Raw genomic sequence first — 12,748 nt, 5'->3', positions numbered from 1 at the left:
TGTTCCTAGAGGGTTAGGAAGACAAATAGTGAAAGTGTAGTGTAGTGAAAGACCGGGGCTGATGAAAGCAGTTTTAATGTAGCCAGTTCAGGAGTTGAGGAGAGCATATGTAGCTATCTCTCTCTCCTGAAGTTCATACCTCTTGAGCTAAGTCTCAATAGCTTTATAATATACAGAGTGTTTTTTGTGATTCCTTAACAAAATACTTACGTAACAAAGTTTACAAAACTTCATTGCTTTCCTTTGCTGGAGACGGCTCTCTTTTTCCTAATGTCTTGGAGTACATTCTTATTGGCTGAAGCATGTGGTTTTACAGGTAAAATGCTTTGGTAGATGAGCAAGAGTTTAATTCTCAAAACAAAGAGTTTGGTTCTGACATAGTGGCTGTGTACTATTGTTAAAACAGTTCAAATGCTGATTTTGTCATTGATGAAAACACTTGTGCCTATTTCGTCAAGAATACCGTACGTATCTGAAGGGTGATTGATTGCTAAAATTTATAATCTAGCTGCTGGTTTAATTCCTTGGACACATACGTTCTGAAATGAAATAAGTGATAAATACAACAATATACACTTTCCACCCTTAAAATTAGTGTTGTGCCTTGCCAACTTCAAAACATATAGAAGATATGCATATTTCTCTACTAAGCTGCCTTAAGTCCTGTTTGTTTGAGGAACTGCTTTAACTCATTTTAGAACCTGAGCCAAAGATTCATCTTATTTTTCTAATTCTTCAATTTTCTAATAGATCACTGCAGAGCAAACTGGTGACTGGGTGGGTAGAGTGCCTTTAGTTCTAGAAAATGTATGCCAAAATTTAAAGAACTGTGGTGGGTGTATCTAACACACAGCTGCTGGGACATTTTACTCTATACATCAAATCCCATTTGCATTTCATAATCTGCTTTTGAAAGTCCTCTTGCTTTCAAAGGAGGACTGTGATGCAGTGTGATGTAGGCAACTGAGTGGATTTGCTACTTCAGAAAGATAATTTGAAACCTTGTTGGTTATAAGAAATAGTAACATGATTCTTTGGCTCAGGTGTAGGCTGTGTTCTTGACTGCACTGATAATAGAATTGTTCACCATAAATGTAAGCAGAAACTTACAGAAAATTTGTCTTAGGCGCAAAACAGACCAGCATAATATGCCAGTTTGGGTGCACAGAGTGGTGGCATGGCATTTAAATGACATATGCCCTGATGACGGCCCCACGACAGTGTCATGTCACCCACCCTACCAGAGGGTGGGCAGCTTTTTGGCACATCAGTGACATGACATTCATAAGCCACATGCCACAGTAGCATAGAAAAGTTGTGGCAGTGGCAGAAGGATGTCCTTTTGCCAGCTCAAAAAGGAGAGGCATTTTGCTGCCCCTCTTTGAACTGGCAAATAGCCAGATTGGGGCATGGAATGTGGTTGCTGTGGCCCCAATCTGGCATTCAAAGGGGAGGCATCAAGCTGTCCCTCCAGGGCTGTCTGTACTGGCCCTTAGTTTTCATAAGTATTGAAAGTATAGTCCTGAGAGGTTCCCTTAATTTAGGAAAAAGAAACTGTCTCTTTATGATGAAGTAACATGGATAAGTGACATCTTACCAGGGACTAAAATATAATATTGAATATATATTGGTATTCAAATAGAGTTGGTGTACTGACTCATACTAAGTAAGTACTGATTCAAATATAAATAAATACATATATGCTAACCAGTTGTTATTTTCCTCTGTACTGATTGACTACAGAGAATGATTAGATGCTTTTTTTTTGTAATTGGGTTGATCTCACAACATATGAATGTGCCAAGTTGTATTTTATAAATCTTGGGCGCGTTACACACGCGCCGAAAGTAAGTGCCGAGCACATACTAGGGTTAGAAAGGGGCGTCCTTTCCGAACGCCCCTAACCCTAGTATGTGCTTGGCGCGTACAAAATGGCAGCGCCCATTCTACACAGGCACCGCCATTTTGACGTCATGGACGCATAGTGTCTGCACGTCGTGCAGCGGAAATGACACCGCGAGTGCACCATTGGCGACTTGCGGCACCATTTCCGCAGTGCAAGAAGAAGCTGCATTTTGCAGCTTCTTTTTTGTTGTATCTGGGAATCGCGCGGTTTGGCTGCTGTGGTTCCCGGATGCAGCAACCAGCGGCGCCGGCAGACCACCCTTTTTGGGCAGTCTGTAAAGCGCCCTGGAAACATTTAAAAGGATTGGGGATTAATTTGTGTGAGGGCTCAACTGTGGAATCCGTTTCAGCAGTGGGACTAAGTTATGGAATGTATATTCAGTGGGGCCTTGGTATCTGCTGGGGTTTGGTTGCAGGATCCTCCATGGATGCCAAAATCTGTTGATGCTGAAGTCCCATTATATACAGTGGTGTGCCTTATATAAAATGGCAACATCAAGATTTACCTTTTGGAACATATTTTCAAGCTGTGGATGGTGGAATCCTTAGATGTAGTATCTGTGAATAAGGAGGGCTGACTGTATAATTAAGTGCCTTAGAGAATGTGCAGAGTGTGTCCCTGCTTCATATTTACAACAGCTGTTTTCTACCCACGTGAAAAGATACAGTTGGGTTTCCAGGATAGATAGTTTTGCTTTAAGGCTGGTTAAGCACCATAATTATTCTCATAAGAATGTTCAGAAGACACATAATTATAAATGGCTAAAGGCCTGTGTGCAAAGAACCACTTAAGCAGTTAAAGAAGATTGATAGGAAATCTTAAATATAAAAAAAGCCAAAGAAGACAGATGATCTACATGTACATAATGCCTCTTGATATGCTGTTTTTTTTTTATCAGGTGTGGTGTCTGTCCTGTTCTGTGGAATCACGCAAGCTCACTACACGTACAATAATCTGTCAGTTGAGTCAAGAAGCCGAACCAAGCAGGTGAAAGAAAATCTTCTCAGTTTTGTTTCTTAAATAGTGATTCATATGGCTTTATTCATTACACCAGGCTACTCATCCTGAGAAAAATTGTATCCAGTACAGAAAAAAATATGGTTGATAGGAATTGGGAGAGTTAGCATGCTATAGCAGTTTGCGTACTGCACTAGGAATTCTGGAGACATTCACACTCCACAATTATAGTGTTATTTATTCTACTTTTAACTGCTATGGTTCCATCATGTGGAATCCTGGCATTTGTAGTTTGTTCTGAGGCACTGAAATGTTCTGGCTGAGACTTCTAAATGCTTCTCCTTAATCTGCAAATCATAGGTTTTCATAGCAGTTAAAGCTGGACAGTTGCATTATGATTACATAATGTGATCCATCCCTAGGGTTCAATTCCTCACTCAGCCATGGAAAGCCACTGGTGAGCTTGGGCAAGTCATAATCTCTCAGCCTCAGAGGAAGACAATGACAAACCTCCTCTGAATAAATCTTGGCAAGAAAACCTGATGAGAGAGTCACCCTTAGTGAGAGTAAATTTGAAGGCACATAACAACAACAGACTTTTGATCAGCTGAAATGAACATTGGGAGAAGCATATGGTGCAGTCTTCATTGGATTGTATCCATGCGACTGTATGGGCAAGGTTGTGTATTTTAATGCTCTATTTTTTTTAAAGAAACACCAACAGATCCTAAAGGTCTAAGAGTAGAGTTCTAGCTTAGCTCTCAAGCATACAGCTTTCTGCCCGCAATGGATTCTGTTATTTGTGTATCTATCAGTTGCTTTTATGTCTCACTTTTTCTCTAATGGGCTCCAAGATGGTATATGTAATTCTTGTCCTCCCCATTGGACCTTATAATAATCCTGTGATGTAGAAAGAATGTTTCCCCAAGATCACCCCGTGAGTTGTATGACTCATTGAAGATTTAAACCTGGATTTCCGAAATCTGCCTGTTTTATGCTCTGAAAGATGAATCAGCATCAGTATATAATAGAATTTGACAAAAATCTATAAAGATAGAAACAATTGCTGGGAATAAAAATCTTGGTTTTGTTCCAAAACCACAAAGCCACCCCCACACACATAGTTTCAAATATTTTGGCTTTATTCATATAGAATAGGCTACTTTAAATGTAATTGTGTTATTCTTTATAAGAAATATGAACTGTTTTGAATTTATCTGACAAACATTCTTCAATTTCATTCCCAGCTCTTTGAAGTTCTGCACTTCCTAGCTGAGAACTTCATATTTTCTTATATGGGCTTAGCTCTGTTTACTTTCCAGAAGCATGTATTCAGCCCTATATTTGTCATTGGAGCTTTTGTATCCTTTTATGCCCCCCCCCCGAACTGTAATACATTTCTTAGCTACATTTCAAAGTTGTACAGAAATATTTCAATATCTCTCTCAGCCTCAGTGTATTTCAAATAGTGCATTTCTATGTATCTGTTTAGAATTAACCTTCATTACATTGAACAGAATCTACTCTAAGGTAAAATGCTATAAGTGTAAATAGCATTTCTGCTTCAGAGTGTATGTTTCTATATTCTTTATAGGCTGCAATGCATGGCCTTTCCTTCTTAGCTTTGGGGGTGGCGGAAGGGAGGGAGAAATAAACCTTTGACGTTTGCAGTAGTTCCATTTACAAAATCAGATAACTTATGTTGTCTGTTACTGTAGTCAAGACAAGACAGATAGTGGAATTCTTAAACCACATCCTTCTAGATTAGATATTAGTAGAAAACTGTATCTCTGATCTTAATCCAAAGCATTGTTTGTGAGACCTCTGTGTGTATGATGAGGCTTTTTCAGCCTTTACTTCTGACTAGGCTTGCCATAATTGTCCACTTTTACCAGGGACAAAATGTGGAACAAATTCAAGACCAAACTGTAGGACAACTGCAGGACAAAACTCAGCCCAAAATGTAGGACATTGAAGAAAAATGGTGGACCTTAAATGTCCTACATTTTGAGCTGAGTTTTGTCCTGCAGTTGCCCTACAGTTTGGTCTTGAATTTGTCCTACATTTTGTCCCTGGTAAAAGTGGACAATTATGGCAGCCCTACTTCTGACAGAACAGAGCTTAGTCCACATGACTATGGCTACTTTAACAATCTATTACTCAAACAGATTTTTACCCTTTTTGGTCAGAGACATTCTTTTCTTTTCACACTAAGCAGTTACAGCACTCTGATTCCACTTTGACTTTCATGGATGAACCTTACTGAACTTTGGGGTAGTTTGGGGAGGCACTAAAACTCCCTGGCAAGAAAATTCTGAATACTCCTCCCTAAACTGCAAATCCCAGGATTCTACAGGGTGTTGATGTGTTAAAGTGGAATCATAGAGATAGAAATGTATAGTGTCAAAGAATCCATGATTCTTTCAGACACCTGTATGCCTAGTAGAAAGCAACAAGTGCAGATTCTTCAAGTATATAAATTCTGGGTACTTTCAGATTGACAGCTCCTGGTTCTTAAGAGTAAAAAGACACTGTGCATCTTAAAAATCCAAAGACTTTGTGCACCCTTCTTTATCACTTTGTTAATTTTTATGTGATAAACAAGCAGAAAATGGTGTCACCTGGAAACCCATGCCTCATTCCATGATGTGAATTAAACAAGGCACTTCACCAGTTAAAACCATGGAAAGCATCCCAAGGAACTGTATGGCAAGGAAATTTTCAAAGGACCAGAGGCCCTTCAAAGGAATAATAAGAGCCACATCTAAAGAATGCCTGTTTAAAAGTGGAGCATTAGGCTGAATTAAACTTCACTTCCTTCTTTTTTGTTGTTTAAATCTTTAAAGAAGCTCATTAGAGCAAAGAATATTCCAGAAAAGAGCTTAATCCATCCCTATATAGAAAAATAGACAAAACACTAGATCCATTTATGATCCATCTTTCTCAGAATGTTCATCAGTCTAAACATTGTTCAATCTGTATGTTCCATTTTTAGAATTGTTGACCTTTATATTGTTTAGAAGAGACAGAAGGAGTTTAAAATGAAAACACTGTTTTAGATTCTTGCAATTTAGGTTTGAATATCTGAATATGTTGAATGAAACTTTTTATTCATATTGTGACATGCTTGAATCCTTAACAAAATGGTGTGGTTAGATAGCTGTTTTTCTGGGAAGAGCGGCACACATCTATCCACTCTCTTTCTTCTTGAACTTGGGCAGAAGGCACAAGATCAGCTGGAATTTCCAGCACATGATGATGTTTGCAGGTAAAGCAAATAGCTGAGACTAGCAACTTGCCTTTATGACAAAAGAAAAGACAAATGTTCCCAACTGCATATAAAATACATCAGTTCAAGGCATATGTTGGGCAAGAGGGAAGGGTTTCTTTTTGTGTGGAGTCAGCAATTAAAGCTTTCTCTGTCATTCTCTCTCCCTCTCTACATCTCCTCCTTGGTGCTTTGACTACTTTGATCTTTCTCAGTTTGTTTGCAAAGAAAATTCTCTTACTCAGGCTTACCTCCCACACTACATAGTAATAATAATTCCTGAAGACAGTGTAATAAAAATGAAGAAATAAGGCTCTTTCATCAGGCTAATATTGCAATATCCCTGCCATGTGAGCCTGAGTAGATATTCACTTTGGTATGGTTAACACAAGCTCATCTGTTTTTCAAAGTGAACATGATGCCCTCTGTGGTAAGCCACTGTGTTCTGTTATCAGGCAGTTGTTTGGAATGAAGCTACAACAAAGGTGCACTTGGAACTAAGGCACAAATTGGCTTGGGAACAACACCACTATGTCACTGTGCAACACTGCCTTTATTATTCATGCCCTGGGGATAGTGGACCCAAAATGTGGCACTAGTATGGGTCTATGGCTCAAGAATATCTGACACACCAGCCTTAATAGTCTACCTTTTAAATTTCTCAAAGTAAACACTTTTTAAAATGAAGGTATAGAAGAAGGTATGCAAACTACAGCCTGCAGACTTTATGTGGCTCCCTAAGGTCATTTTTCCTGACTTCACATATCAAATTACTGCAGTGTGCTACACTGTGGGGGAAAATCATCCTTCCCAAACTTTGTCTTGCTTGTGGAGGCCTCCAGAGAAGTGGCTTTTACATATTAAAGGTCCCACTCCAACCACTACCCACTTCCAGTTTTGATCATTAACTGTCCCCCATCTCCCATATGTCCAAGCCTGCTAGTGGGTGCTAGGGAGAAAAGCTGGCCATCCTGCCCACCAAGGTAGAATAACTTCCTAGTGTAGAATACCTTCCATGTTTTATATAATTGCATCCAGATTTGTGCATATGCATGTTCTTAACTTGTTTTAATATGTTAAAATTGCTTTAAGTGCTTTCACTTTGCTTAAATTATCTTTAATTGTTTTAAATTGATTTTATTTGTACATCACTCTGGAATTCTTATGATCTACCATAAATAAATGAATAAAATCTTTAAAATAATGCTAGAATGAAAACGGTCCTAGGATTTATTTAAGCCAACAATAGGTCAAGCTTCTTAGCCCCTGCAATTATGTGGAAGCAATTGGAATGCCATAAATATCCTAAGGTTGCAAAACAAAAACAAAGTAGGCCTTGAATAGATCTTTTAGCAGTCAAAGAACCTTCAGTATTTATCAGTGTTGTGGCTACAGTAACCCTTTTCCATCTGCTGGATATGTCCTCATTTTTCACATATTTGAATCTTATTTGTTTATTATTTAATTTATATCCCAATTTTTTCCCATACAGGATCCCAAGTGGATTACACTATATGTTAAAACAATACAGCTAAAGACTATCCTGAATACAAAAACTTAAATAGCATTAAATACAATCCTCTTAAATAAATCATTAATTTAAAACAATTAAAAGCATACCCACAACTTTTCGAGTCGCCAAATGTTAACCATTTTATCTGTGTTGAGGAAAGCACTGTACAAAATGTTTGTGGTATGGTACTTCATTTTATTTCTGTTGTATGGGAGGAATGGGTGAATCTTGTCATTTTCTGTGTTCGTTTTTCCCGGTCTCAAATCCGTTCTTTCTGATTTTGCTTATCTTCAGGAATATTTGTTTTGCCCTGATGCACTTTCTTCCTATATGCACATTTTAATGCAGTTTTGGCCTAACAGATGCATTTTTGCAAGAAATGTCCCAATAAACAAACATATTTTTATACAGTACTGTTACTGATATATGCATTTGGGAGAAAATAACCATTAATGTACTCAATTAACATGCACAGAGGGCTGTAAATATAGAGAAGTACAAATACTGTAGGATAATGGTTTTTCACTTTATGCATTAACTGAAGAAGTACAAATTAATTACACTATTATTAAAATGTAACTCAAGCCAGTTTCTCCCACATCCCTAACTGTAAAATTTCTGTTCCTCTCTGCTGTTACCCACAGGTCTTAGAGGAGCCATGGCATTTGCTCTAGCCATAAGAGACACAGCGACTTACGCTCATCAAATGATGTTCTCCACAACACTCCTTATTGTCTTCTTTACTGTTTGGATTGTTGGGGGAGGCACAACTCCCATGCTTTCATGGCTAAATATAAGGTACGGTATTTGTCTGACTCTCTGTCAAAATGTATTTCTCGTTTACATTTTAAACAGCCTACAATACTTTGATGACAAAAGAAATGTGACTGATATTTACTATTTTGTTTTATAGGAAAAATCTTTACCCACAACAGTTTATGTCCACAAACTGTTATTCCTTGGGAAGGCAATTATATTTGCCTTTTTAAAAAACAAAGTAGCTTTGAAAGTATGCATGTGCTGCTTTAGGGTAGACAGTCAAGATCAAGCTAACCCATGCTAGTTGGCCACATTTAAATAACAGGGCCTTCCATGTAGTTTTTTTCTCTTTCTTTTTCTGCCTATTCCACTCATCATGGGCAAGGACAAGGACACAGTAAGAAAACAATCCTGTGGGTTTTATGATCTGGTAAACAGATAAAATTGCATCCAAAAGCCTCTCCCTGCAGACTTTTTTCTAGTACTGCATTCATTGCTGGGGTAGACCGAGGGCACACCTTTGTATGTCTATATATCAGAAGTTTGATTGTGGACAGATGAGCAGTTCAAATCCCTTCCATGTCAAATGAGATCTAAAGATTGCTAGGCTGGTAGAAGAAAACCCTCCACCCTTTTAGAGATCTCTGCTGCTACTAGATATCTAGGCCACAATCTCACCAGGGATTGGGAGAGTCTTTGGTTACAACCTCAGTGGGGCTGCTGTTGTGGAATAACATTTTCCATAACTCTCCTGCCCTGCTAGGTTTCAAAGAAAAGTGGGGGCCAAAAGTGGCCAATTGACCCAATACATTCCTTGAGACAAAGGTCAGGTCCCTGTGATCTATGGACTGATGCATAGACTGAGAGCTGTAAACATCGCCTGTTGTGCCATGGGCATAGAAATATTCTTCAGTATGGAACATGCATTCAGGGGGCCCTTACACAGTTATACGACTGTGATTCCACTTTAACTGCCATGGCTTCTTCCTATGCAATCCTGGGATTTGCATTAGGAAAAGGCATTTAGAATTTACAGCCAGAGAGTTCTATTGCGCAAACGACAGGTTTCAGGATTCCACAGGGAGCTGTGGCAGTAATACTGGGACCATAGTAATGTGTTTTCCTATGCTGAAAGGGCCCATGTTTTCTGAATACGGTCCAAGTGTATTATTTCTTCCTTGTCATTAGCTTTGAGTGCTTCTTCACTAATTCCAAACATAAAATGTAGGCAACTAAAGTTGTAGAAGCTGCATGAGATGCTACCCTTAATCCAGGAGATGGCAGTCATGTTCAATGCCAATTGGTTTTTCGGAAAGTGTCATTCCTTTAGGTACTGCAGTGAAAATTAAAATAGAAAATATTTCCCTGTGGTTGCATAAATAATCCAGGTTGACACTACTTAAACTGCCATGGCTCCATGCTGTGGAATCCTTGGACTTGTAGTTTTTTGTGGCACCAGAGCTCTCTGACAGAGAAGGCTAAACAAAACTACAAACCCCAGAATTCTGTGGCATTGAGTCATAGAAGTTAAAGTGGTGTCAACCTAAATTATTTCTGCAGTGCGGATCAGCCTATGTTAGCCTTCCCCTAGTAGACCAATACACCTAGAGGGCACTAAATTGGAGAGGGCTCCTTTATGTAGTTGGATAATGCTGAATGCTTGTTGAAGATTGAGAACCAGCTCATGAGAGTGACATCATACATAAAAGTTCATCATCTTGCTTTCCTCTTAATGTACTCATGTTTTTGTAGTAATTTTGTATAATAGGAACACTAGTCAGGGATTTAAGCAACAATGTATATTTCAAAATACTTCTAGTGACAGCTAGCATGGAAAAGGTAGAGTATTGGTAGTACTTCTTATAAAAGACAAATTTAGTGCTGCAGTCTCAGAGTCTGAAAAAAATTACTTACCTCCCAGCCATGCTGGCTAAGGGGGTTCTCAGAAGTGTAGTACAAAAAAATTTCTAAGCTCTAACCAGTGCACTCCGAGAAATTTACTTTTAGGCTGCATCTGCACTGCAGAAATAATCAAGATTGACACCACTTTAACTGCCATGGCTCAGTGTGATGGAATCCTGGCAATTGTAGTTTGTTGTGGCATCAAAGCTCTCTCATGGAAAAAGCTAAATGTTTCACAGAACTATAATTCCAGAATTCCATAGCACTGAGCCATGGTAGTTAAAGTGGTGTCAACCCGGAATATTTCTGCAGTACAGTTACAGCCTTAGTGGAACTGATTTTTCAGTATACCTGCATAAAATTATGCCTTTCTAAGAAGGTTAGTGGCGAAGACATGGCATCTGTGTAACAACCAGTTATTGTCTGAAGTATATTGTGTTGTCATTCTTACACCTAAATAATCAAACTGTCCCAGCTTTATTGCTTTTTCTCCATAAATTTCTTTCACTGGTTTTACTCAGTAACTGCTTGAAATATTTTTATTAGTCTGACTGTTGTGGAGAGAAGACTGCAGTTACATTAACATAATGTATTAATATGTACTTAGAATCTAATCTTCCTTCAGATTTTATACAGATGAATAGTATTCAGAGAAAAAGATATTTGACTCAGGAAACCATAAACCGCTGGCAGTTTTTTTATCCAGAGAACAGCTGACATAAGCTAGTTTGCTGGTGGTTCTAATAGAGAAAAGAAACCAAATTGTCCCTAAAATTTTGTGTTGATTAGCAACATCAAACTGAAGGACTATGAACTTGTACATTTTAAAGCCAGGAGCTTTAAGCAACAATTACAGATCTTTTTGTTTTACTGTTATGTGAGACCCTAAAATGTTGCATAGTTGCATGTGTTATAAGAGGCAGAGAAGGGTATCCCAAACAGACAGTAGAGCCTCAGCTTTATTAGAAGACCATATCAGAGCATTACTGCAATTTTATTGAAGTATCTGCCTCCACTGAACTTTGTATGGAAATGTATGTTGTTGTTTTTTCTTTCTTTGCAACTGAAAATGCACATAATCAGTGATTATAATTTTTAAAAATGAGTTCAGCTGAGTTTACGTATTCCAGTTCTCCTCCATCTCTTCAGTGAGAGGGGGCTTTAGTTTAAAATACTGGGTAGGAACCTGAGTTGTGTGAATGAAAAGCTGCCTATAAGCAGGCTTTCCCACTTTCTTCTCACTACCTCAATCCCCTGTTGTTGTCCTCCTTGCCACCTAGAAAGTCTCTTCAGAGGATCATGGCCCTTGAATAGTCTAGGATATGGTACAAGGAACTGTATTGTAATATTGGTTGTGTTACTGTTAAAGTAGAGTTCTTATGTTAGACTAGATTAGAACAGAATATGTTTAATAAATTTAGATATAGAATGTATGAGAATACAGTTAGGGATTGCATGTAACATTCCTTCAGCAATCTGAGTTGAATCTCTTTTCCCCAGGAAGTTGTTATTTTTGAATGAAAAGGACCTTGGAATTTCTGTTGATTATAAGCTGAACATAAGCCACTAGTGTGGTACTGCAGCAAAGAAGGGGAATGCTATTTTAGCTTGCATAGAAGCATACCTTCCAAGTCAAAGGAAATTCCCACTATATTCTGTGCTGGTCAGGCCTCATCTGGAGTACTGCATTCAGGTCTGGGGGACTCTTTTAAGAAGGGTATAGACAAGTTGAAGCAGGTGCAGAGAAGGGCAATGAGGATGATAAAGGGGTATGGAGAATAACACATATGAGGAAAGGTTAAAAGAACTAGATATGCAACTGGGTGAAGAGAAGACTGAGGTATGATATAATTATGCTGTTTAAATATCTGGCACAGAGAGGAAGGGGGCAGATCTGATCTCTGTTGCCCCAGAAGATAGGACCAGGTCTTAACAGTTTGAAGTTACAGGAGAGTAGAATTTAATTGAACATTAGAAGGAACTTGTTGATAGCAAGAGCGGTTCAGTAATGGAATCAATTGCATAAAGAGAGCCTGAGATCCTCTCATCTGGGTTTCTTTAGAAAGAAGCTGGGCAGCTACCTACTGGGATATTTTAGGAAGATCCGGAATTGAGCAATGAGTTGGACTTGATGACCCTGAGGCCCCTTTCATATCTATGATTTTGTGACTATATGACTCTATCAGTACATATATTGCAATTTTTTTTCAGTTTACTGTTTGGTTTTATTACTGTTTGGTGGCGCAGCAGTTAAATGCCTGTACTACAGCCATTCACTCGAAACCACAAGATTGCGAGTTCAAGACCAGCAAAAGGGCCCAAGCTCGACTCAGGCTTGCATCCTTCCGAGGTCGCTAAAATGAGTACCCAGACTGTTGGGGGCAAATTAGCTTACTTGCTAATTAGCTTACTTGCTGTTCACCGCTATGATCTTTGGAATAGC

The 12,748-nt window shown here is 38.6% G+C and overlaps 1 protein-coding gene across 2 annotated transcripts in view; it reads left to right on the top strand.

Annotated features, from left to right (window-relative positions):
- The window catches only part of LOC149319346 (sodium/hydrogen exchanger 7), a 63,707-nt gene that overhangs the window by 36,054 nt on the left and 14,905 nt on the right, over positions 1-12,748 (top strand). For both annotated transcript variants that reach the window (XM_089511521.1, XM_089511522.1), the window contains exons 8-12: positions 211-316; positions 2,805-2,893; positions 4,111-4,224; positions 6,020-6,131; positions 8,289-8,442. In XM_089511521.1, coding sequence (XP_089367647.1) covers positions 211-316; positions 2,805-2,893; positions 4,111-4,224; positions 6,020-6,131; positions 8,289-8,442 — 575 coding nt within the window. The remainder of the gene's footprint in view (positions 1-210; positions 317-2,804; positions 2,894-4,110; positions 4,225-6,019; positions 6,132-8,288; positions 8,443-12,748) is intronic.

Source organism: Sceloporus occidentalis, unplaced genomic scaffold, assembly GCF_023333645.1.
Source record: "Sceloporus occidentalis isolate IW3139 unplaced genomic scaffold, rSceOcc1.0.p SCAF_2, whole genome shotgun sequence".
In the NCBI taxonomy this organism is placed as follows: domain Eukaryota; kingdom Metazoa; phylum Chordata; class Lepidosauria; order Squamata; family Phrynosomatidae; genus Sceloporus; species Sceloporus occidentalis.
Note: the sequence above shows the minus strand (reverse complement) of the source record. Positions and strands in the feature narration are given on the sequence as shown.